Source organism: Dromiciops gliroides, chromosome 3 (assembly GCF_019393635.1).
Source record: "Dromiciops gliroides isolate mDroGli1 chromosome 3, mDroGli1.pri, whole genome shotgun sequence".
Classification (NCBI taxonomy): domain Eukaryota; kingdom Metazoa; phylum Chordata; class Mammalia; order Microbiotheria; family Microbiotheriidae; genus Dromiciops; species Dromiciops gliroides.
This window is the reverse complement of record NC_057863.1, coordinates 618,406,719-618,431,791: the sequence shown is the minus strand read 5'-3', so window position 1 is coordinate 618,431,791 and position 25,073 is coordinate 618,406,719. Positions and strand designations below refer to the sequence as shown.

The 25,073-nt window shown below is 48.8% G+C and overlaps 1 protein-coding gene across 4 annotated transcripts; it reads right to left on the bottom strand.

The window, feature by feature from the left end:
- Nucleotides 1-594: 594 nt before the first annotated feature.
- On the bottom strand, nucleotides 595-24,722 carry LOC122750705 (anoctamin-7-like). 4 transcript variants are annotated; one of them, XM_043997491.1, is made up of 23 exons: nucleotides 24,473-24,722; nucleotides 21,199-21,304; nucleotides 20,683-20,834; nucleotides 19,952-20,059; nucleotides 19,640-19,776; nucleotides 17,708-17,837; nucleotides 17,484-17,594; nucleotides 17,104-17,269; nucleotides 16,931-17,021; nucleotides 16,723-16,819; nucleotides 15,227-15,370; nucleotides 9,377-9,514; nucleotides 9,122-9,220; nucleotides 8,116-8,218; nucleotides 5,609-5,720; nucleotides 5,123-5,177; nucleotides 4,437-4,534; nucleotides 4,161-4,297; nucleotides 3,470-3,675; nucleotides 2,771-2,916; nucleotides 2,594-2,684; nucleotides 1,386-1,520; nucleotides 595-929 (listed from the first exon to the last, which is right to left on the bottom strand). In XM_043997491.1, the coding sequence occupies exons 1-23, from the start codon at nucleotides 24,584-24,586 to the stop codon at nucleotides 888-890; spliced, it is 2,718 nt and encodes a 905-aa protein (XP_043853426.1). In that variant the 5' UTR covers nucleotides 24,587-24,722; the 3' UTR covers nucleotides 595-887. The 4 variants fall into 4 exon arrangements, with proteins under 4 accessions (XP_043853426.1, XP_043853428.1, XP_043853427.1 ...); XM_043997493.1 differs by having other exon boundaries at nucleotides 17,708-17,765; XM_043997492.1 differs by lacking the exon at nucleotides 5,609-5,720 and having other exon boundaries at nucleotides 8,965-9,220; nucleotides 17,708-17,765.
- Between the last annotated feature and the right edge of the window lie 351 nt (nucleotides 24,723-25,073).

Sequence of the window (25,073 nt, the reverse complement as noted above, 5' to 3'; positions counted from 1 at the left end):
GTTTCCTCATCTGTCAAATGAGCTGGAGAAGGAAATGGCAAACCACTCCAGCATCTCTGCCAAGAAAACCCCAAGTGGGGTCATCAAGAGTGAGACACACAAAAAAATAAAAAATTAAATTAAAAAAAAGAGTGGGACACAACTGAAATGAGTGAACAACAACCCACTCCAAACTAAAGGAGGGACCCAAATATCCAAATTGCCTCCTCTTCTTCTTCCCCTCCCCTCAAAATAGAAGTCCTACAGTCCAGATCACAGTCACTATTTATTGGTAGCTCTGTACAGAGAGTGGCACATGCCAGGGAAGAACAAAAGGCATGCTGGGCTGATGGGAGAGGGTATGAGGGCTCCCTTGGGCTCCTCTGCAGGACCCAGAAAGGCGAAGGAGATGTGAGGAAGTGGTGAGATGCAGGGGCCAAGATAACTCCCAACTCTAAGCAACCAGAAAAGTTGTCTTGTGCTGGGAAAAAAGTGCTGGGAAGCCCCATTCTCAAAAGCCACCAGGACACAGGCCACCCTTTCATTATTTTATTTGGTCATTCATTCATTCATTCATTCACTCATTCATTCATTCAATCCTTTACTTACTCATTCATTCATTCAATCCTTTACTCATTCATTCATTCAATCATTTACTCACTCATTCATTTAATCATTCATTCATTCAATCAATCATTCATTCAACAAACTTGCATTAATTGTCTAATATTGGGGGGGGTGAAAATTTAGCTCCAAAGGTCACTGGGGGTCAGAGGTGGGGGATGAGGAAAGATCAGAAGGCTCAAGGTTATTCCAGAAACTTCCTTTAGCACTTTCCACGGGTACCGGCATCTCCACCTGAGGCCAGTGTAGTTAGTCATCTTCCTGGGGCACGGGCTTCCTCGCTCTCAGTGGACCCTCTTGTGGGGCTTTAGGGGACAGGAGCCCTGCTACCGTGGGAAGAAAGAGAAGTTCTCTTAGGAGAGCTGGGGCCTTGGGAGCCACGTGGTCTCAGTCCCCCTACTCTGATTCTTGTCACCCAAGCAAATCACAGAACCCCTCTGACACCGGCTGTAAAATGGAGAAAGGTAAACTAAAGGACCCCCGGGGTGCTGGGATCCTGTTGCCAGGGATAAAAAGTGGTCTAAGGGGAAAAGCATCGGATTTGGATACACGAGCCCTAGATTCAGATCCCAAACCAGGCTACTTTCGACCTGTGAGACCTTAGATAAGTCCCTTCCCCTAATCTGAGCCTCAGTTTCTCTAAAAGGAGAGGGCTAGAGTAGTTGATCTCTATGGTCCTCTCAGCTCATAAATCCCATGATCTATGTCCAAAGGGCAGAGGGTCCCTGGAGATCAAGGACATTGTGGGGCAAAGACCCTTCTGGAGGCAAGGGGCCCCTCACCGAGAACAGGGCATCTTGGTTGTCAGCCAGCGCCTGCTTGGCCAGATAGCGCTCTCGCTTCACCTGCAATGCCAGGTCTGCAGGCACATCAGGCACCAGCCAGGCTATGAGCCGAAGGAAGAAAAACACGACGTGCTATCGGGGACACAAACAGAGAGAGGGAGGAGACATAAAGAGGGGAAGGTGGTAAGGATAAGGAGAGAGAGACCCCGGGGACCTGGGCAGGGCAATGAGGGTTAAGTGCCCAGGGTCACACAGCTAGTAAGTGTCAAGTGTCTGAGGCCAGATTTGAACTCAGGTCCTCCTGAATCCAGGGCCGGTGCTTTATCCACTGTGCCACCACACCACCCCCTGGGCCAGCAGTTCTGAGCCCAGGAATGGCTCAGGGCTCAGGTGCTTGGTGAGGAAAGGCAGAGAGAGGGGGCAGGAGTGGAAAGAGGCCAGACTTCTGAGTCAGGAGAGACATGGGTCCAAACCTGGATTCTGGAGATTACTATGAAAGCCTGAGCAAATCACTTTGCCCAATCTCAGGGACTCGGTTTCCTTATATGTAAAGGGAATAAAAATAATCACCTTGAACATTGAGTTCATTGGATAGTGGTGAGTAAAGCACTCTGAAAACTTTAAAGTGTTAATAAATGGGAATTAATTATATTATTATTATTATTATTCCTATTCACAGATATAGGTCTAGGGAGGGACCTCAAAAGCTCCCTAGTTCAACCTTCTTTTTTTTTTGGTGAGGCAATTGGGGTTAAGTGACTTGCCCACAGTCACTCAGCTAGTAAGTGTCAAGTGTCTGAGGTCGGATTTGAACTCAGGTCCTCCTGAATCCAGGGCCGGTGCTTTATCCACTGCACCACCTAGCTGCCCCTCAACCCTCTTCTTTTAAAGATAAGGAATTTGGGGACCACGGCAATTCCAACCCCAGCTCTGACACCATCTCTGTGGTCTTGGGTGATCACTTCCCTTCTCTGGGGCTCAGTTTCCCCTTCTGAAAGATGAGGGGGTTGGACTAGATGGCCCCTCCATCTCTCCATCTCTGATCATAGGGTCCGAAGGTACTTTTACCTCAATCCCACTAATATCACCATCCAGGAGCAGTCAGTCCAGTGGCAGCTTGGGGGTGGTGGCTAGGGATGGGGATGAGGAGGAAGAGGGGAAGATTCAGCCCCTCTGCTCAGGGGCTGTGACCCAAATGCTCCTACCTCAAAGGCCAGGATGAAACCTAATCTCACAGCCAGCAGTTTCCAATAGAAGAGAGTAAAATCTCCAGTTTCATCCCGGAAGGCCTTGTACCTGGGGGGCAGCAAGGGGGAACAGGATGGGCATCCTTATACAACACGCCCCTTCCCCTTGGCTCCTGCCCCTCCACCCTGCCCCACCTGCAGGGGGTGTGGTTGCCCTGAACCAGGTAGGTGTGGGGTGCCTGAGCCAGAGTGAAGTTCACATAACCCTGCAGGTGACTGTGGTGTTCATACTGGTACAGGAGCCGGGGCAGGAAGTCGGAGGTGAAGGCAATGAGGAAGGCCTGGGAGACAGGAGAAGATGCTCACGGGACAGAGATCTGCTTGAGGTCCCCCACTTCCAGTGGCCCAGGGTATCCTTGCTTTCCTACCTTCTCTCTCTCACCCTCCAGTGTAGAATCCCACACCTCTGTTGCTTGGTTCCTCATCTCTTACCCCCAGTTCCCAACTCAGATCCCCCATTTCTGATCCCCCAAACCCCAATCTGTTGTCTGTTCCCTGATTTTTGGACAAGAATTCCTAGCATCTAGTTGCTGAGCTTTGGGTTCCTTATCTGATCTCAGAGCTCCCCATCATTCAACCCTCCTCTCTTATGCCCACTTCTTGAGCTCCTACTTCTGATCGCTGATCTCCAATCCGCCATCTTGGATTGCCAATAACCATTTTCCAACACCTGCCCTGAGGCCATCATGGCCAAACCCCAATTTCTAGGCTCTGATCCTGATATTTTATTTCTGAGACCCAAATCTCAGACCTCCAATTCCTGATCTCCACTTTTCAAATTTCTGATTCTTAATTCCTACTCCCTGCCTCCCCTACCCACAACCCCTTGCTCACATTGACAATGACCGAGAGATGGGCCATGGTCTCCAGGATGAGCAACCAGACGCCGATGCCCTGGGCCCGCTCAGCCACAGGCCGCCGATACTCACACACAAACTTGTGGGCATCCAGGCGGATCTCCACCCAGTTGTTTAGTAGTGCAAAGAGAGGTGCCAGGGGGAATGCAGCCACAAAGATGGTGATGAAGCCAAACTGCAACACTACAAGGCATGGGGGAAGCTGAGTCTTAGGTTTCCCCTCATCCTTGCATTCTCTTTTTCTTTTCTTTTTTTTTCTACAGGGCAATGAGGGTTAAGTGACTTGCCCAGGGTCACACAGCTAGTGTCAAGTGTCTGAGGTAGGATTTGAACTCAAGGCCTCCTGAATTCAGGGCTGGTGCTTTATCCACTGCAGTGCCACCTAGCTGCCCCTCATCCTTGCATTCTCAATAGAATGTAAACCATTTGCTAGCAAAGTCCTTTTCATTTTTTGTCTTAGTTTCTTAGTACCTAGTACAGTGCCTGGCACAGAGTAATAAATGTTTGTTGATTAACTCTTTGGTCTTGCAGATGCTGTGTTTGTGGGAGCCATAGTATGGCCCTACTCCCTGTTAAGAGCTGCCTAGCCTACTAGTCACTCCCATCAAATCCCACCTCCCCCAATGCGGGGGGTGGAGGGGGAGAATCCTGGAGTATGCCCAGCTCACCCATCTCCAGGTATTCCTCAAACAGCCCCTCGCACTCAATGAGTTCATAATCATCCTCCCAGCGTCGGGGGTCTTGCCCCATTTGGGCTCCCCACAGCCCTGCCAACTGCCGCTTCTGCCACCAGGCCTTTATCTTCCTGTAGACATGGAAGATGGAAGAGGGAAGAAGGAAGGGCTAGGGTACCCCGATTGCCCCCAGGACCTGAATCTTCACCCCCCCATAGGCGCCACCAGCCTGGTGCCCCCTGACCCACTCAGTGCCCACTGGAAACTCACGGCAAGACAAATTCTTCCACATTGTTGGCCAGCTGTTTGCCCACCATGATGATGAACAACTGTTGAGCTAATTCAATGAGGCAGCCACCAGGTCCACACTGCAGGCACCAGAGAGAAGCCCCATCACCCTCTGTGCCCTCAGGGCAAGGACAGGGCAGTCCCATCCTCCCACGCTCCACAGGTAGAGATGGTTCTTGTCACCTTCTCATACTTCTTGGCATGAGACACATTCACTCATTCAAAAAGCATTCAAAAGTTCCTCCTAAGCGAGAGACTGTGGTCCAGTGGAATACCTGGGTTTGCATCCTGCCTCTGACACTGACTGGGTGCCTGACTCTGGACAAGTCAACAAACCTCCCATTGCCCCAGGCAGGTGCCCATCTGCACTGATGGAGTAACTTTCCTCACCAAGAAGTTCCCCACACCTGGTTAAAGCTCAGGTCCGGACCATCAACACAAAATGTGGAGGCACTGGGGCCAAGAAGTCCAAAATGAAACATCCCTGGCCTCAAAGAGCTTACATTGGGCTGAGGGGAAACATCCCTTGTTACCTTCTGTTCCCTGTCCTTGCTTTCTAAATGCTGACCCTGACACACCCTGATCCACAGAGGCTGCAGTGGTCAGGGGAAGCATGCGGGGTCAGGGCAAGGGGCCCTGCCAGGCCTGTCTGCCCAAGAGGTACTCACATCCTCATTCCTCATGCCCAGCAATGTGCCGTATTGTCCAGGGTAGCCCACGAACCTGCAGAGCCCAAACCACCACTTGGATTCACTGGCCAATACCACCCCCCAAATCTATTCACAAACTGGCCAAGAATTCATAAAATTTAAGTTGAAAGAGCCTTTAGAACACAGAACGTCAGAGCTGGGAGGAAGCTTAAAACACAGAACAACAGAGCTTGGGCAAGTTGGCTTATATGCCTCAAGAAATTCTCTAGAGCTAATTATAATAACTAGCATTTATACAGCGCTTTAAGGTTTGCAAAGTGCTTTATAGATGTTATCTCATTTCATCTTCACAACAACCCTGGGAGGTAGGGGCTATTATTGTCCCCATTTTACAGATGAGGAAACTGAGGCAAACAGAAGTGAAGTGACTTGCCCAGGTTCACACAGCTAGTAAATATCTGAGGCCACACTTGAAATTCAGATCCAGTTGCCACACCCACTCACCTGCCCTTGAAGAAGGCCACATAGAACGGGGAGGAATAGAAATTAACAAACTGGAAGACGAAGACTTTAAAAGTGAAGGCATCTTCATGAAGGGTCTGGGTCCGGTGCATCTCTGGGAATTTGTGGGGAAGGGAATGGAAGTAAACTAAAGGTAATCAGAGGTCCAGCTGGGGAGAGATCAAGCCCATGCCTGGCATGGTCCACCTTTACTGATTCTCTTGATGACCCCAATGTTAGCCAAAGGGGTTTCTGGCTTTCTTTCCCTTCCCCCTTTTAGGAACTTATCAGGAGCATTTCTTAGCCCTGTGGGCTCTGGGGACCCCTGAGCCCCAAAGCAAGAGAGGTAAAGTTTGCTCTTGAGTCTCGGAAACTCATTATCTCAGAGTTGAAAAGGACCTGTGCTTGAATTAGAACCCCCCCATACACACCTCCCCCACCCCCCATTTATGACATACAGAGCAAGTGGCCCCCCATCCTCTGCTTGAAGACCTCTAGTGAGGGGAATTTTAGGGAGGTAGAGTAGATAAGGCCCTGGACTTGGAGTTAGGCAGACTTAGGTCTTAATCCCACTTGACACTGACTAGTTGGGTGACTCTGGACAAGTCCCTTAGCAGTCAAATGAGGAGGGTGGATTTGATCGTCTCTAGGGTCCCTTCCGGCTCTATAGACATCGATAGGCCTATGGCCTCCCAAGGCAGTGCATTTCATTTGTGAACCACTCTGAATGCTAGCAAGTTTTCCTCACGTGGATTCTATTTTCATCTTTCTGTAACACCCCTCCATTCTATTTCTTCCCTCTGTACCAAGCAGGCTACGGCCCACCCCTCTTCCAATACGTGTCAGACTCCCTCTCTTCACCATGCTGTACTGCCTCTCCAGGGCCTGGCACAAAATAAGCACTCAGTTAATATTTATTGATTAATTGCATGATTTGAGGGTATATTGGAGCATAGTATTTGGAATGAGGTCTGCTAATTCTACAGTCTGATCAAAGCCCATCTGCAGTCCCGGGTTTACTTCTGGGCATCCCATTTTGTCAAGGACATTAACAAGAAGGAGCATGTCCAGAAAAAACTGACCATGATGGGGAAGGGACTATAGACTGTGTCACCTGAAATACTATTTTGCTACAAGATTGATGGAGATGGTTTTGGAAAATCCTGGGAAGAATTATATGAACTGATGCAAAGTGAAATGAGCAGAACCAGGGAAACAATGTATACAATAAATGTGATTAATCAACTATCAAAGACTTAGAAACTCTGATCAACATGAGGATCCACCACAATTCCAGAGAACTCATGATGAAACATACTATCAATCTCCAGATAGAAACTGGATGGACTCAGAGTACAAACTGAAACATATATTCTTTTCTTTCTTTTTTTTCTTCAACATGGCTAATGTAGGAATTTATTTTGCATGATTATCCATATTTATAAGAGGTTTTGTTTTTCTTACTTTCTCAGTGGGTAGGGAATTAGGAGTGGGGGAGAAAGCTCAAAACTGAAAATAATAAAATAAAAATAAAATTTAAGAAATTAATTTTTGGGGGGGAGGCAGCTAAGTGGCACAGTTGGATAAAGCACAGGCCCTGGATTCAGGAGGACCTGAGTTCAAATCCGGCCTCAGACACTTGACACTTACTAGCTGTGTGACCCTCATTGCCCCGCAAAATTAATAATAATAATTAATTTTTTAAAGAGTATACCACCTGTAACCTAGTTGAAGGAACTTGAGTTGTTTAGCCTGGAGAAGAGAAGACCTAAAGGGGACATGAGGTCTATCTCGAAGGCAGGTTTTGTTAAGAGAGACTAGCTTTGTTTTGCTTAACCCCAGGGGGCAGAACTAGGAGGGGTGGGTGGAAACCACAGAAAGGCAGATTTTGTTTTATGTTAGGCAAAAGTTACAAAGAGCATTAGCTCTTGGTAACAATTACAGCTAAACTGAAGGGCAATAAACTGCCTTGGGAGGTTGGTAAAGGATAACTATTTGTACTAATGACTCAGTATAGCCAAGGGGAGTCAACTAAGCCCAAGTTTTGAATTCTGCCTCTGACTCTTAACTTTGGTGAACCTTAGACAACTCTCTAGGGCTTAGCTACTGAGTCACAGAAGGGATGCAATCTGCTTTGGTGAAGGGAGTTCCCAAATAGGGCAAAATCAGAGTTCGTAAGATCATAGATTCAGAGTTAGAAGGGACCTTGAAGATTATCTACTCCAACTCCCTCAGTTAACAAATGAGAAAATTGAAACTCAGATAGGTGAAGTGACTTGCCAAAGTCACACAGAGCCAAGATTTTAACTTGAGACTCTCTGACCTCACTGGAAGACTTCAAGCAAAACCTGCTGCCCTTCTGTCAGGTATATTCCTAATCAGGCACAGTCTAGAAGGTCTTCCAATTCTGAGACTGGACATCTGGGTGATGTGCTTTGCAATCACATTGGACAGATGCCACCAGACTCCCCCTGGATCCCCCAGTAAGGCCCTGCCCCAGCCTTACTGACCCCACTTGGTGAGCTGCTCCGCTAGCGAGGTGTACACCTTTCCCATCAGGAGAATCAGCACCAGGTTGAGGAAGGTACTGCTGATGTTGGCAATGTTGCCAGCCTGCAAAGTAGTCACTGCTTGGTTGCCTGGGACAGCCTGACCTTCCCTGCCCAAGCCCTCCTCCCCCATAGCTCACACCCCCCTCAATGCCAACCATCTCCCTCCAGGAGCTTGGTCCTCAGTGCTTATGTGCAGAGCCCACCAAACATCAGGGAACCAAGAATCAAGGAGGTGCCTCTCCAGAGTCACCATGGCAGGGACCTTAGAATATAGACTGTCAGAGCTGGAGGTGGTCTTATAGCACAGCATGTCAGGGATAAGAGGGTCCCTTAGAACAAGGATGTCAGAACTGAGATGGCCCTTAGAACATGGAACATCAGAGGTGGGAGGGGCCTTACAACACAGAGTGTCAGAGCTAGGAGGGATCTTAGAACAGCAAATGTCAGAGCAGAGAAGGATCTTAGAACAGAGAACATCTGAAGTGGGAGGGCCCTTAGAACACAGGATGTCAGGGCTGGGAGGGCCTTTAGAACACACAATGTCAGGGCTGGGAAGGCCCTTAGAACACAAAATGTCAGGGCTGGGAAGGCCCTTAGAACACAGGATGTCAGGGCTGGGAGGGCCCTTAGAACACACAGCATCAGGGCTGGGAGGGCCTTGGAGAGAATGTTAGTGGTAGAAGGGTCCTTAGAACAGAATTATCAGACATGGATGGGAACTTTTAAAATCATCATGTCCAGCCCCTTTTTTTTTCCCAAAGATGTAAAATGAGGGCCAGAGAAGAGAAATGATTTGGCCAAGGTTACCAGCAAGGAAGTGGCACAGCCAGGACTTCAGGTCTTCAACTTTTCCTTTCCACCATCTACCTGGAGGCCAGTCGTGGCAACAGGAGGAATGGAGAAAAGGACGGCAGCCTCCCCAATCCTTCCTCTTCCCTGCCCTGCCCTGCAAGGGGGCAATCACCTGGGTCATGAGCACAGGGTTACCCGTATGGAACATCACGATGCTGACAATGCCTCGGTACATGATGACAGACACCAGGAAGATCATCACCACACACAGCTGTGGGTCAGAAGCACAGAAGGGTCAGCGCCCAGGAAATGGCTGCTCATCCCGCCCCACCCCCACATTGTTGGCCAGGCCCCAGATCCTTCTTCCATCCTTCCCCTCCCAGGTTAAGACCATGCCTTGCCTGCCCCCTCCCTCCCAGCTCCTCACCATGACAAGGATGGCCATGGATCCAGTGACCATGCGGGAGAGGCGGGCGCTGGTGGGGAAGTAAGGCTCCTTCAGTCCAGTCACAGGGTTCTGAGCCATCTGAGGGGCCATAGCTGCAAACTCCGGGCGGGGACGCTCCTGCCAAAGATAGGGGACAGGCCAGGGATTGGCTGGCTGGCTCAATGTCCCCAGTGGCCTGGGAATGTCCAACATGGAAGCAGAGGGGACAAACCGAGCTAAAACTAAGGGGGGGGGGTTAAGGCTAAGAGCCCTGAAGACTTTGGGAACTGGAGCTCCTCCCACTTCCTCCATCTCCAGTTGGAACACCCTTCCATGTCCAAACCCTCCCATCCTTCAGACCTCACCTCCTCCAGGATGCCTTCTCTGATCTGCCCTCCTCACAGGGATAGCTCCCTTCTCTGATCTCCTACAATAACCTGATTTCGTATTAAAAACCACCCATTTCAGGAATGGAAATGTAATAGGCATGGGATTTGGGGTCCGAAAGGAAGGGAGAGAAGGCAATAAGTATTTGTCTAGCAACTTCTGGGTGCTAAGTGGTTTTTTTGTTTTGTTTTGTTTTTTTAAGTGAGGCAATTGGGGTTAAGTGACTTGCCCAGGGTCACACAGCTAGTAAGTGTTAAGTGTCTGAGGCCGGATTTGAACTCAGGTCCTCCTGAATCCAGGGCCGGTACTTTATCCTCTGTGCCACCTAGCTGCCCCCTGAAAATCATCTTTGACAGACTCCTGGGACAACTCCAACAGCAGGAAGGATGATGGGGGTGATGTATACCCTTTCCTGTCCCCATATGGTTTTGATTTCCTCCCACTAGGTCTCTATATTTTGAAAGCTTTACATCCCATGAGGTTTGGAGATTATGAATGCTTGGTATGGCAACACCTGTTAAAATGTCATTCTTAGATTCCCATGTGTCAATGCAACACCTGGCAGCCATAAGCAATAGTTTCTGTCTGTAATGATGCTCCTGTTCCCAGACTTTGTTCTTTTACCCTTTTGCAGAGAAGCTAGAAAATTCAGTTATGTCATCTCTTGCCACAACTGTTCTGTCATTTATCATATTAATGGTGGGAATTGCTTTCTACCTCTTGTTTGATCAGACGTGGTTTTGTTGTGTGACCATATAGGGAGCCAGGAATTTTCATCTAACGTTCTCTCCCCCCTTCTCAAGTCTCTGTGATCAAGTTTTTGACGGTTTGTTTATTTGGTTCTTCACATTGCTTTGAATCCTTGTGTTGCCTTAACCTTGGGACTTTTGTTTTTAATTGTTCATTAAGGATGTCAGTAACTTCTGATATGCTCTTTCTTTCTGGATCCCATTCTACAGTCCTTTTTTCCAGGGTCTTTAATTGGGTAAGATGGTGTTCACATTTTCTATATCACATACCAATTAGGTACTGATGTAATCTTTCAATGTCTTTCTGCAAGTCTCTGATAGTTTTCTTAAGCCACTTATGCTACCATGGCAGTGGTAGTTGACCCACATCCTTGGAAGTATTCCTAGATCATGCTGTTCTTCCTCCTCTGGTCCTTACTGGCAATGGCCAAAGCACATACAGAGCTGAAGTTGGGAGGACCTGAGTTCAAATCTGACCTCAGACTCTTACTTAGCTGTGTTACCCTGCGCAAGTCACTTAACCCCAATTGCCTTAAATATCTGGGGCCATCTCCAGTCATCCTGATATATATCTTGCAGGGGCAGCTAGGTGGTTCAGCAGATAAAGCACCAGCCCTGGATTCAGGAGGACCTAAGTTCAAATCTGGCCTCAGACACTTGACACTTACTAGCTGTGTGACCCTGGGCAAGTCACTTAACCCTCATTGCCCTGCCAACAAAACAAAACAAAACAAAATAAAAAAAAACTCCCCTGATCTATATCTTGCCACTGGACCCAGGTGGCCCTGGCGTAAGGTTGGTGACCTTGCACAGCCCTGCCTCATTTAAATCTAATTCAGTGCAAGTCATGACATCACCTCCCAATGTCAGGGTCCTCTTCAAGAATGAAGGACCAACAACAACAACAATAATAATTGTTGTACATGGTCCTGTTACACTCTGTCAAGTATAATGGGAACATGTATTCATTCACGATAGTCAGAGCAGATCCAGCATTTCTGAATTTGGTCTAATTTGGTTTCTGTTTCGGTCTAATTGGTCAATTAGTTAGGTTCACACTACCGAACTCAAAAAGGGTTTTTTTAAATTCCAGCTCATCTGCTCTTCAAAATCACTTGAGACCTCACCATTATTTTTGCCATCAATGTTGGTATCAGCTTGCACTCTCGAAGTCTGTATTAAATGGAGATTTCTCCAGACAGTTTCTCCCTCTTCTGATTTAAAAAGCTCCTCAATTTCTGCTTTTGTTTCATCTAATCTGGATTAAGGCAGGAAGTGATTTCTCAAGATCTCCCTGCATTTATCCACAACGTGCCATTCTAGGACTCAGAGCTGAGAATATCACTGACAAAAAACCGAAGGAATCCCTCGCTCCCAGTTTCATGGATGATATAGTGCTGGACCATAATAAAAAATATTTCTATCTATAGAATATTTCATGTGTACTTGTGGTTTTGTCCACTTTCCTGGTCAGCACCATCTACCCTGAAACTTGTCCAACAGATTCTGATTTGATCACGTGTCTTGCCATCTTGAATGGGCACCATTTATTTGGATTTCTTCTATGTCAAGCTAATCATCAGGAGGGTTTTGAGTGAGGTCAATCTGTAGCCATAGGCCATTCTGTCCATTTTTTAGTTTCATAAGAACAGTTACATCACGCTGGCCAGCACGTGAACTTAATCAGCAGTTATCACCAGATCCCAATTAGCCAACATTTGCATTTCTGCCAGGCCTTTGCAGCTACCATGGCACATTTTATCCTGTTTGCATGTTTTCCCCCCATTAGACTGGAAGCTCTCTGAGAGCAGGGACTGTCTTTTACCATACCTTGTATTGCCATCACAAAGAACAATGCCCAGCCCATAGTAGGTGCTTAGTCAATGCTTGTTGACTTGGCACAGAGTGCTTGTTATATATCACCCCAGCTGACCTTCCCTTATTTTGCTGTTGTCCCTGACTCAGGACATGGGGGTTGGGTTGGCTTTTTAGAAGGGGCATTATTTTTGTTACTGTAGTCATCGTTTTTACTGTCATCTTATTCCCTTCATTTTCTTTTTTTTTTCTTTTTTCTTTTTTCTTTTTTTGCAGGGCAATTGGGGCTAAGTGACTTGCCCAGGGTCACACAGCTAGTAAGTGTTAAGTGTCTGAGGCCAGATTTGAACTCAGGTACTCCTAAATCCAGGGCCGGTGCTCTATCCACTGTGCCACCTAGCTGCCCCTTTTTTTTTTCTTTTTTTTGTGGGGCAGTGAGGGTTAAGTGACTTGCCCAGGGTCACATAGCTAGTAAGTGTCAAGTATCTGAGGTCAGATTTGAACTCAGATCCTCCTGAATCCAGGGCCAGTGCTTTATCCACTGCGTTACCTAGTGGCCCCATTCCCTTCATTTTCTTTCTTTCTTTCTTTCTTTCTTTCTTTCTTTTTTGGTGAGGCAATTGAGGTTAAGTGACTTGCCCAAGGTCACACAGCTAGTAAGTGTTAAGTGTCTGAGGCCGGATTTGAACTCAGGTACTCCTGAATCCAGGGCCGGTGCTTTATCCACTGCACCATCTAGCTGCCCCTTTCCCTTCATTTTCAATGAGGTCTAGAGAGGAAAAGGTCCTGGGGCAAGTGGCTCTCCTATTAATATTCTTTAATATTGTACAAGTGGATAAAAAGGACAATTTTTGTAAGTGAATAAAAGAATTAGGGTGAAGGGGCAGCTAGGTGGTGCAGTGGATAAAGCACTGGCCCTGGATTCAGGAGTACCTGAATTCAAATCTGGCCTCAGACACTTGACACTTACTAGCTGTGTGACCCTGGGCAAGTCACTTAACCCCAATTGACTTACCAAAAAATTTTTAAAAATTAAAAAATAGGGGCAGCTAGATGGCACAGTGGATAGAGCACTGGCCCTGGAGTCAGGAGTACCTGAGTTCAAATCCGGCCTCAGACACTTAACACTAGCTGTGTGACCCTGGGCAAGTCACTTGACCCCAATTACCTCACTAAAAAAAACAAAAAGAAAAACAAAAAATTAAAAAATAAAAATAATTAGGGTAGAAGGTAATCACAGGCTCCCTGCAAGCATCCTTGGGACAACTCCAATAGCAGCCAAAATGATGGATGTGGTAGGCACCTTATCCCATTCAATCTGTTAGCCAATCAATATTTATTAAGCATCTACTATGTGCCAGGCACTATGCTAAGAACTGGGTATGTAAATGTGAAAAAGGAAGTCCCTGCCCTCAAGGAACTTACAATCTAATGAAGGGGGGGGAGGTGATAACACACAAAAGGAAGCAGGAGAAAGGGAGGGAGAGGTGCCCAATTTGTGGGCATGATGGAGCCCATTCCAAAGGAGTGTTGCCATTTGGGTCTATATATTTTGAAAGCTTTTCCTTCTAGGCAGCTTGGAGATGATGAATGAGTATTTGGATTGGTGACAGCCACTAAAAACACAGTTCTTAAGTTCTTTTTGTCAAGCAACTTGCCCAGGATCACACAGCTGAGTGTCAATTATCTGAGGGAAGATTTGAACTCAGGTCCTCTTGAATCCAGGGCCAGTGTTTTATCCACTGCTCCGCCTGCCCAGCTGCCCCAGTTCTTGAGTTCTTAGATAGCGATGTTACATCAGGGTGATCAGGATCAGCAGTTCTGTTTGTGTTGGAACTCTCTGGTCTCAACAGGGTTTATCAGCCAGAGTTCTCCAGGATACGTCGAGGTCTGCATCCGTCATCTATCTGTCCATGAAACAGAGAGAGAGTTCCTCGGGCATAATTCTAGCTGCCCGATCATGTCTACTTAGATGTTCATTACTGCTAAGTTCTTACAGCCAGTGGTGATGCGTGTTTCAGGTTTTCCCATCTCCTGACATCATTGACACTGAACACGAAGACCAATCTCCTTAAGGAGAACCTTCCCTTCATTTCTGGTCCTGACTTGCCACCATGAACCTCTCCATGTCCAGAAACCAACCAGTCCACGTGACTCAGATGTTTTCAATACTAAAGACTGTTGGTCGATTTCACTTGGATGTTGACGGTAGAGGGCCTGTGTCTTAGCCATATTATTCATTTGTTTGTTTATCATATTTAACTCTTCTCATGTCTTCAGCTGGTCTCCCCCGATGTATTTTTGTTTTGTTTTGTTGGTACCGATGTGGGTTTCTTTTTTTTTAGTGAGACAATTGGGGTTAAGTGACTTGCCCAGGGTCACACAGCTAGTAAGTGTTAAGTGTCTGAGGCTGGATTCGAACTCAGGTACTCCTAACTCCAGGGCCAGTGCTCTATCCACTGTGCCATCTAGCTGCCCCCTGATGTGGGTTTCTTGAGAGCAAAGATTGTGTCTAACTCTTAGGATCCTAGGAAGCAGAAGCGAAAGGGCTCTAGAGACTGGCTACTCCTATCCCTTTATTTTAATGAGTCCTGAAGAAGGTGAGGGGCACGGCTATGAAGTGGCAGTAATAAGATTCAGATCCAGATCCTCTGAGCTCCTATGCCATGCCGTCCTGCTCTCTGGAACCCCCACGGCCCATAGCCCAGGGTCTTAGCAGAACAGGCCTTGGTCAATCTTTGTAAATTGATCATTGGAAACTAGAACTACCAAGAACTGGGAGAAATGAGATGTCTGGAATATAGGGCCTCTGAGAAGTAGAAAAATGGGGACCTGGCCATCCTGAGCCAGCAAGGCATTGGGAAGGAGCCCAGTGTGGGGGTAAGGAGGGGGAAGTCACCTCCTCCTCCTGGAAGTCTGCGCAGTCCCAGTGGTGGGCCAGCGTGGCGTTCTTCCTCCTCCAATGCTCCAGGAAGGCCATTGCCCAGAAGGACATGAAGATGCTGAAGAAGACGGTCCCTGGATTGTCAAAGAGGTATCCCAGCTACAAGGGAAAGAACAAGGGAGCTGGGAGGCGGTCTGGGACCCCGGGCTTGTTGATCATAGGATCTTAGATCTAGAGCCAGAAGGAACCTTAGTAACCATCTGGTCCAACTCCTTCATTTTTTCAAATAACGCCAAGAGAGGAGAAAGACCTTGAAAAGGTCACACAGTTAGTAAGCAGCAGCAACAACAACAGCTAACATTTCCATAGTACTTTAAAGTCTGACAAACACTTTACACATGTAATGTCATTTGAGCCTCACAACGACCCTGAGAGGCACTATTATCATCCCCATCTTACAGGTGAGGAAATGAAGCCTAAAGGAAGTCAAGGCAGGGGCACTGAGCTAATAAGTGTCTTTGGTAGGATTTGAACTCATGTCTTCCCAACTCCAACTTCCACACTCTCTTCCTTGCTGCCTGCAAAGCCTATAATGAAACCTGTATCTCCTGACTCCAAATATAATGTGTTGGCCACCTCATCATGATTCTGTGGGACCAGGCTACCAATTCAATTCAACAAACATTTACTGAGCACCTACTGTATGCCAGTCATATTTGGCACTGGTGATACAAGAACAAAAATGAAAACAGCCCCTGCCCTCCAAGTGCTTACAGTCTACTGAAGAAAGGCAATTTGTACACAGATAAGGAAATGCAAAAGATGTGCAAGATAAATTGCCAAGTGATTTGGGGAAGGGGTGGGAAGTATTGACAACTGGGGAAGTCATGAAAGGCCTCATGGAGGAGGTGGCACTTGGGCTGATCCTTGAATGGGATGGAAGGGGAGGGAATACAGAGAGGAGGTAGAGGGGGAAGCTAGGGGCGCAGTGGATAAAGTACTGGCCTTGGATTCAGGAGGACCTGAGTTCAAATCCAGCCTCAGACACTTGACACTTACTAGCTGTGTGACCCTGGGCAAGTCACTTAACCCTCATTGCCCAAGAAAGAAAGAAGGAAAGAAAGAAGGAAGGAAGGAAGGAAGGAAGGAAGGAAGGAAGGAAGGAAGGAAGGAAGGAAGGAAGGAAGGAAGGAAGGAAGGAAGGAAGGAAGGAAGGAAGGAAGGAAAAAAGAAAGAAAGAAAGAAGGAAAGAAGCAATGTAGTCCTGGATCTTAAACAAGCCCACACTTCAGTGGGGGAGACAATGCATTCGGGGGCAGGACAGAGGGGCTTTGCCGTCCTAAGGCTACAGCGGCAGGGGGGTTATATGATCAGACCTGTACTTTAGGAATATCAATTTGTAGTAGAGCATGGTTTGGGAAGAAGACTAATTTCTGGGTACCGTAAGGTGGGGTTCTAAGCTCAGATGGATCAAATTCCCCCACCCAACCCCCAATACCTCTTTGGCTCACCTTAGCCATGGGGCAGATCTCCGAGATGTTCCAGGTGGCACAGGTAGCACAGAGTGGGCACATGACGAAGGTGTCCCCACTGGCACAGATCTCCTCCCTGAAGGCAGAGGCCAGGGTTGGCTGAAATGCCACCTTCACCTGCCCTCCCCCCTCTAGTTCCCAGGTGCTTGCCTGGGCACATGGCCAGGCATACCCTGTGGACACTCACGCAGGGGTGTTGGTGCTCATGGTGAGGAGGCCTGAGAGGAAGACCAAGGTGCCCACGATGGCAGCAGGCAGTAGCCAGGCAGTATAAAAGCCTGGAAGGGCAGGGAACAGGGTGGTAAGAGCCCAGCCAGCACCCAGCCAGGAACCTAGCCCCTAACCCCAGGACCATCTTACCCAGCCAGGCAAAGTAGATAGCCACTTTCTCTCCAAAATACTCGCGCACATGATCCAGGGGCTGGTATTTGTGCCAACAGCACCAGCGTGCCCAGTAAGCATATAGCAACTGTCGAGGGTTCAAGTCTGCGCCAGGCACAGGGTACCCAGGCAACTCAAAGGGACCCTGGGAAAGAAGAAAGCCAGATGGAGGTGGCGGGGGTAGGGGGGCCCAAATGATTAGGAACATCATTTCACAACTGGAGAGCACTTCCAAGGCTGTAAAGCTATCCATGCTTCACATGTGCATTTGATGCCAGAGGCAGTGGTCACCACCTGGACACCAAAGCCTGTTAGGCCCCTTCCCCAGGGAGATGCCTAACACCTCTGGGAGCTTCTACCTCATGCAGTGGGAAGGCAGCAGTGTAGACCCCCTCGGTCAGCAGGCGGGCGATGCCCATCTCTGCATGTTTCCGCTTCCCGTACACTGTGCGTGCTAGGATCTCTGCCACCTGCAGAGGGAGGGAGCCCTGGTGTCCAGCTGTACAGCAAAGAGAGGCCTGGGCCACCTCAGGCCATCCCAGTACCCATTCCATTTCTCGTTTCCTGATGGGCAGGCACTTACCACACGGTGTCTCTGGGTGTTGGAGAAGTAGGAATCTGGGAAATCGCTGCCCAGAAACCTGCAGGGGAGGGAGAGCCCAAGGCGGGTCACAACCCTGACATCCATGGCCAGGACTCCACAGTGACCAGGGCTGGAAGTGGACAGAAAGACCCGCACCAACCAGAGATGGTACAAGGCTGGAGGTGAAAGCCAGGCCACCCAACTGGGCAAACAGAAGCACAGACCCACAGAAACCAAGACCTGAGAGGCTACTGAGTCTGACCTCTACCTGAAAAACATTACCTGACCCCTTCTGACATCTAGTCATCCTGCCTTCACTTGTATACCTCCAGTAATGGGGAGCTCACTGTTGCCAGAAGCAACCCATTTCACAGCTGGATAGCTCCAGTTGTCAGCCACCCTACCATTTCACCCTTAAAGGGTCCCTGAGCCCCTTTCAGAGGGGCTGTGAGCCAAAACTGTTTTCATAAAGATATGAAAATGTTTTCATTCCTATTTTATGAATTGTGTATAACATAAATAACAGATGTTTTTAACTTCTAACATGGTAAATATTGATAGCTACAGACCCCTAAACAAAAGCTCCTTAGAGGAGCCTCCAGAATTGTTAAGAATCAAGAGGGGTCTTAAGACCAAAAGTTTTGAGAAATTGCTGCTCTGGGACCAACTTTCACCACCTGGTTCCCCTCTATCCTTCTGGCCTTGTTTCACATCACTCCTCTTGATTAAACTAGGTGACTAGCTCAGTGTCCCCTCTTTACCACTCCGCTGACCATCTCCACACCTTTGCACGGGTACTCTCTCATGCATTTCCTTCCCCACTTGGGCTCACAGAATCATTGCTGCTGTTCAGTCATTTCAGTCGTGTCTGACTTTTTATGACCCCATTTGGGGTTTTCTTAGCAAAGATCCTGGAGTGGTTTGCCATTTCCTTCTCTGGCTCATTTTACAGATGAAGAAACCGAAGCAAACAGGGTCAAGTGACTTGCCCAGGGTCACACAGCTAGTAAGCATCTGAGGCTGCATTTGAACCCAGGAGGATGTCTTTCTGACGCCAGGCTCAGTACTCTGTGCACTATGGCGCCACCTAGCGGCCTCTAATTTCAAAGCACAGCTCATGTGATTTTTCTTCCACATACCTCTCCTGAGCCCCCTAAATCATTAGAGTTCTGTCCCTTTCAGAATCACTTTGTATTATCCTTTGTTCTTATTAATCTTTGTACATGTTATATTCCCCCTCCTTAGAATTAAATTACCATTTATGAAGCACCTACTATGTGCACTGAGGATACAAACATGGAAGTGAAATTAGAGCTACCCTGGGGGAGTTTATATTCTATCAGGGGAGACAACTCGCAGATAGTAAGATGACACAAAATAAAAACTAGATAGACTAGGGTAGATGGGAGGAACACTAGCAGGTAGAGGAAATGAAGTCAGGGATCCCTTTCCATTTTGTCTCTATCCTGACCACTCGGCCCACTGCCTGGCCCAGAGCAAGTGTTTACGAAAGGTTTGTTGAACTGAATCCCACTGAGTCAGGACGGGGAGGGTTCACAGCTCAACAGAAGGAAGAATTTCCCAACACTGAGAGGTGTTCAAAAATGGCATGGTAGTGAATGAGCTCACCGTCGATGACAGGATACAAGCGGAAGCCGGACTCCATTGAAGTGAACAAACATTTACCAGGCACCGACTGCACACAAAGCTCCCTGCTAGATAAGCCACCATGGGGTGTTTTGCACCCGGCTGGTGCTGGTTGCAGGAGTCGCTCTCGGGGGTCCCTTCCATGCCTGAGGTGATACGGCTGAGTCTCTTCTCCTGGCAGGTTCTTCAGGGGGTAGATGTTTTAGGGCTGGGAGAGTCAGGGGTTGGAAGGGGGGACACTGGTCTTTGGACCGAGGCGGGGCGGGGGCTGGAGTTGCTACTCACTTGCTGAGCTTGGACCTGCGGAAGGCACAGGTGTAGAAATCCAGGGGCTTGTTGGGTACATGTTGTTGCAAGGGGTTGGGGAGGTGGAGCTGACGCAGGATCTCAGCTGAGCCGTCGCTGTCCGGGTTGGGCTGGACCTATGGAAAGCCTTTCCTGATCCCCCTCCCCAGCCCCGCAGGAGGCAGGGGACACAAAGGCTCCTGGGTCCTCTCCCCTGCAGCCACCCTCACATACAGTGCCCGGAGCCTGCATTCAGGAGCTCAGCTGCCTGAGGCCCTGGGGGGCCTGCCCATGCCCATGCCCACAGCCCACCTGCAGGGGTGCCCGCATGCACAGGTCCTCCGCATAGTAAGTCAGCACCTCCCAGGGGGCACTCAGTTTCAGGTAGTGCACTGCCCTCTGCTCTCCGGGGGTCTCCTCCTAGGTACATAGTGAGGGTCAGAGAGGCCCAGACACCCAGGCCAAGGGTCAGGACAAACACCTGCCCATCCATCCATCCATACATCCATACATCCATACATACATACTCTGACTTAACAGCTAGGAGTCATGGAGATATGGGAAGAGGGAAGGATCCCAGAATCTGGGATCTCTGGATGGGAGAAGGGAGGAAAGGACCCCAGAAATGCAATAAGCACAAATTCAGTTGGAGTTGGGAAACACCCCAAAGTCTGATGCTGTCAAGCTGGGGAGCCCCTGGGAGACCCCAAATGTAGTCCTGGTGATGGGGTGGAGAGAGGTGGTACCCAAAGGCATGGAGCATGCAGAGGGTTGGCGTAGGGAGGAAGCGTGCCCGCCATGTTGGCACCCTGGGAGTGAGGCTCTAGCCCGGCTGGACCTCTGCTGGGAAGAGCCTTAGGCCGTCCAGGCCAACTCACTTGTCCTTCAGAGAAAGGAGCAAGGCTCCAGAGAAGGGAATCAGCAAGGCACCCAGTAAGGCACTGGGCACCTTGGCTGGGTGCACTCCCAGGGAGGAGACAGGGAAGGACAGGACGTGTGTCCCAGCATTGCCTTCAGGCCCCTGCCCGGCAGACCATCCTCACCTCCTCCAGCAGCAGCCCGGCTGCCCGAAGATTCCTTTGGAATTTCTGCCGCCATCGGTGATGTTGGAGCCTCTGCCGTTCGGTCCTAGTGAGCCCGGCCAGGGCCCCCCTCCCAGGGAGCCAAAGCTTCTCCTCCCACACAAGCACAAAGTCTGTTGGAAGGAAGGTCCTGAGTGGACGCCTCCTCTCCACTCCCCTCTCCCCAGCTCCCGTTTGTATCTGACTTGGAAGATGTCCCTGAGCATTTATTCAGGGGGAGGGAAGAAAACCAGGGGATGAAAAATCATTGTCTTTCGGCCTAATAATAGGTTAGGAAATGAGGTCGGGGTATGGTTATTCAAATATGAGGAGAAATTGGGACTGGACGAAGGAAACACCTCCCCCTGCCAGGTGTGCGTACAGAGCTAGGTGGAGAGAGAAGATGGATTAGAAGTCCTCCCTGCAGGCAGGGGCAGGGATGAAATGGCTCCTACCATCTCTAGAGAGCTGACCCATCTCCCTCTCACCGCTGCTCACCAATCTTGGTTTTCCGATCTCGGAAATAGTTGCCCCTGGATTCTGGAGAGGGGGTGCGGGAGCAGGGGATGCAGATGGGGTCATCCTCCTCCTCTTGCTGCCATTCCTGGGGGGGGGGGTGATTGGAGCCAGAGATGCAACTTGTACTATACTGTGCCCAACTCCACCTTCAGCCCCAGCTGTGCCCGCCCCTCCCACCCACCCACCCTCCTACTGCCTGCTAACTATAGAGCCTCGCACAATGGAGCTGCTGTCAGGAATCTGAGAGAAGGCCCCCCCCAAAACCCCACTCCTCCCCTCTAACTTCCCTCACCCCTTAGTCCTTAACTCCCCCCAAGTCATCTCTTACAGCCCATTACTCCCTAAGGGCTGTTGGGGAGCCCCCCCCCCGACTCCTCCCAGTCATTTCATTTCTCTAAGTCCTCACTCTCCCAGTCACCCCTCTCCCAGCTCTCCACTCCCCCAGCCCTCAACTTCCTACTTGTCTTCCCCAGATCTCCAAGAGCTAGAACCCCAAGGAAATCCAAAGGCAATTTAGTGCATTTTGTACCTTGCCAAGAACCTCCAAGCAAACAGTCATCTCCATCCTTTGCTAGAAGACCCCAAGTGACAGAAAACTTGTTACCTCCCAAGGCAGCTCATGCCATTTTTCTCAAGCTCCGATTGCTTGGCAGTTTCTCCTTACATTAAGTCTAAATCTGCCTGGCAAACTATTGGTTCAAAATGGCTTTGAAGTTCAACAGAGCTCTCAGATCTTTAGGTCAACCACTCACCAGCCGCAGCTACTCAACATACCCCTGATGAAGTTGATTTTTTGACCCAAAGTGTAGAACTTTACATTTAATCCTACTAAATTTTCTTATAATAAGGCAAATTCTACATTCCCCCCCCCAAAAAAAATTTTTTGATCTTGATTTACCCCTATTCTAAAGAGGTCTTTTGACATTTTTACCCTGTCTAATAACATTCTTAATTCTCCTTCATAGCTTTGTCTTCAGCAAATCTGATGAGTCCACCTTGTATATATCCAAGTGATAGATAAAGACTTGAAACAGCCCAGGGTCAAGCACAGACCCCTGGGGGCACTTCAATAGAGACCTCCTTCCAAATTAAAGTACACTACTCTTTGGGACAGACCATTCCATCATTCCCAAATTCCCCTAACTGCACTAGGATCCTGCCAATATCTTCCATCTTGTCCATTAGGGTAGCATGAGAGACTTTCAAATATTTTGTTTTTATTTGTGTTTTTTATTTAATTAATTTATTTATTTAGAATTTTCCCCACCTTACGTATTAAAACAAGTTGTAACATCAATTTTTATAACCTTGTGTTCCAAATTCTCTTCCTTCCTCCCTAACCCCCCTTAAGAACTCAAACAATTCAACATAAGCTATATATGTGTAGTCCTGCAAAACATATCAGACAAAAAATACTTTAGAAATAGGAACTAACAACAACGACTTTCAAATGTTTTGCTGAAATCTGGGGAAGCTATAGCTACTTTCTGATTTACCAGACTAATACACCTGCCAAAAAGGGAAATGAGGTTTTGGTATGACCTGCTTTTTTTGTTTGTTTGTTTTTGCGGGGCAATGAGGGTTAAGTGACTTGCCCAGGGTCACACAGCTAGTAAGTGTCAAGTGTCTGAGGCTGGATTTGATCTAAGGTCCCCCTGAACCCGGGGCCAGTACTTTATACACTGCGCCACCTAGCTGCCCCCATGACCTGCTTTTGATGGATGAAGGAATAAATGAATGAATTGGTTAAGTCTTATTTAAGTACCAGGCACTGTGCTGTGTTGGGGATTTAAAGAAAAGTGAGACAACCCCTGCCCTTGAGAAGATTCCAGTCCAACCAGGAGGTCAGTGCATAGGGATGAAAGTGGCCAGAGGAGTCTCCAGGAGGCCCAGTAAATGAAGCCAGGCTGGCCTTCAGCGACCATTGCTTCCTCTCCCAGACGGCCTCCTATCATCCCTTTAATAACGTGTCCTAGAATTTTGCCAGAAATTGAATCCAAACTCATCAGGCTACAGCCTGCAGGTTCCAGTCTCTCCCCTTTGAGCAAATCAGGACATCTGCCTTCCTCTGGTCCTTCTCCACCTCTTCCATCTTCCAAAGATAAGAAGAATAGCTAAATTTTATGGCACCTACTGTGTGATAGGCACTGTGCTAAGCACCTTACAATGATCTCATTTGATCCCTGATCAGGGCTCAGCAACTCCATCCTTACCTCCTTCAGTACCTGGGGTGTAGTTCATCTTGGTCTAGTCTCTCCACTGGGTCCTCTCTCCATATCCAGTCAATAACCTCTCCTACCTCCCTCACAATCATCCCTCTCACTCTCTCTCACCACTCCCCCCACCCCCAAACTTTACCTCCATTTCCTCTCAGACCTCACCCGAATCCCTCAGCCCTCCCCACTTCCTGGTCTTTCTTCACCTACTGGGTTTCATGTGAGAAAGGGACCCTCCAGTCCCCTCTCTGGAGGGGGAGATCTCAACCCCCCATTCTGGACCCTGGTAGAGCCCCTCCAGGGTATGGTGCTAAATTCTCAAAGGCAGAGTCCACCCAGGCTTGGGTTGAGGGTCCTGGGTATAAAAAGGAAGTATGGGGGCTCGGTCAATCCTAGGACATTCACATTATATGCAAGTCACAGCCCCTTCCTCCTGTGTTCTGTCTGGATAGGGTCTCAGGTGAAGGGGTAGGCAGATGGGTAGATCTACACCCTCAGGTAGTTCTGGGACTCTGGAGGGAGGCTGAAAGATTGAATGTTTTAGGAAGATCCCTAAGGAACTCCTCTCTTGTTTGCTTCACACCATCTTCATCCCCTTGGAAGATGAGGGCTTTGGGGGGGGGGTCCTTATTTGGCACATGGGCATGCTGTCCCCTCATTGCTCCAGATACGGACCCATCCCCACCCCTACCCAATACCATGGCCAGAGACTAGGGCCTTACTGATCACCTGGATCAATGCCCTAATTCTACAGAAAGGGAACGGAGGCCCATCGACAGCACATGATTGGGGCAAGATCACAGCACTGAATCCAGAACTCGAACCCAGGTCTCCTAACTCTCAAGCTGGTGTTCCTTCCATGGCATCTTGACAGAACCCTCCCTCTCTTCTCCTCTGGGCAAAGCCTGACACAAGGGTGAGCCAGCCAGTCCAGGAGGGCATATGGAGAACAAGCGCAGGCAGCACCTCGGGACTGCTTCTGCCCATCCCTAAGCATTCAGTGGCACCACTACCCCCACCCTGGGCACGGCACTCACTCGGGCAGCAGAACAGTGCATTTCATTCCGCAGAGATCCCCTAGGGAGATGGACCGGTCCTTGTGCCAGATCAAGCAGCAAGAGGACATCCTGCTTCCTGGACCCTTTCTTCATCCTGCTGACAGAAGGACCGGCTGGTTCCAGCCCTCCCCAGACCGAGCAGAGAAAGGGGACCCGAAGGCCGGGGCTCCAAAAATTGTACTTCTCAGTTCCTCAGCATCCCTGGGAAAGGGAGGGAGGGAGGAGAGAGGGAGGGAGGATGCTGCACCGTATTTCCTCACATCCTAGCAACCACAGAGCTCCTAAGGGGAGGGCACCACTCCAGATGGGGTCCCTAGGAGTCATCAATAATAACAGCTCGTGTTTATTACATAACACAGCACCAAGCTCTTGCCTCACAACACCTCCGCCAAGGGGGAGTGCAAGTATTCCTTGTAATACCCCGATTTTACAGAGGAAGAAAGGGTTCGACCCAGGCCACCCAGCTGGTCCCGGCCAGGGCTAGGACTGAACCTGTCTTCAGGCTCCAGACGCACAGTCCTTTCCCTTGGGCCACACTGCCAAGGAAGCGATGTTAGAAGGGAAGCCAGGAGTGCTAAGA

What these genes read in the sequence shown, in the direction of transcription:
- LOC122750705 (XM_043997491.1), bottom strand. Translation starts at nt 24,586, where the DNA reads ATGAAGAAAGGGTCCAGGAAGCAGGATGTCCTCTTGCTGCTTGATCTG. An exon ending in CAGACTTCCAGGAGGAGGAG is followed by an intron (nt 9,515 to 15,226) that starts GTGACTTCCCCC and finishes TATCTTTGGCAG; the next exon opens with GAGCGTCCCCGCCCGGAGTT. An exon ending in GTGGAAGAATTTGTCTTGCC is followed by an intron (nt 4,298 to 4,436) that starts GTGAGTTTCCAG and finishes CCATGTCTACAG; the next exon opens with GAAGATAAAGGCCTGGTGGC.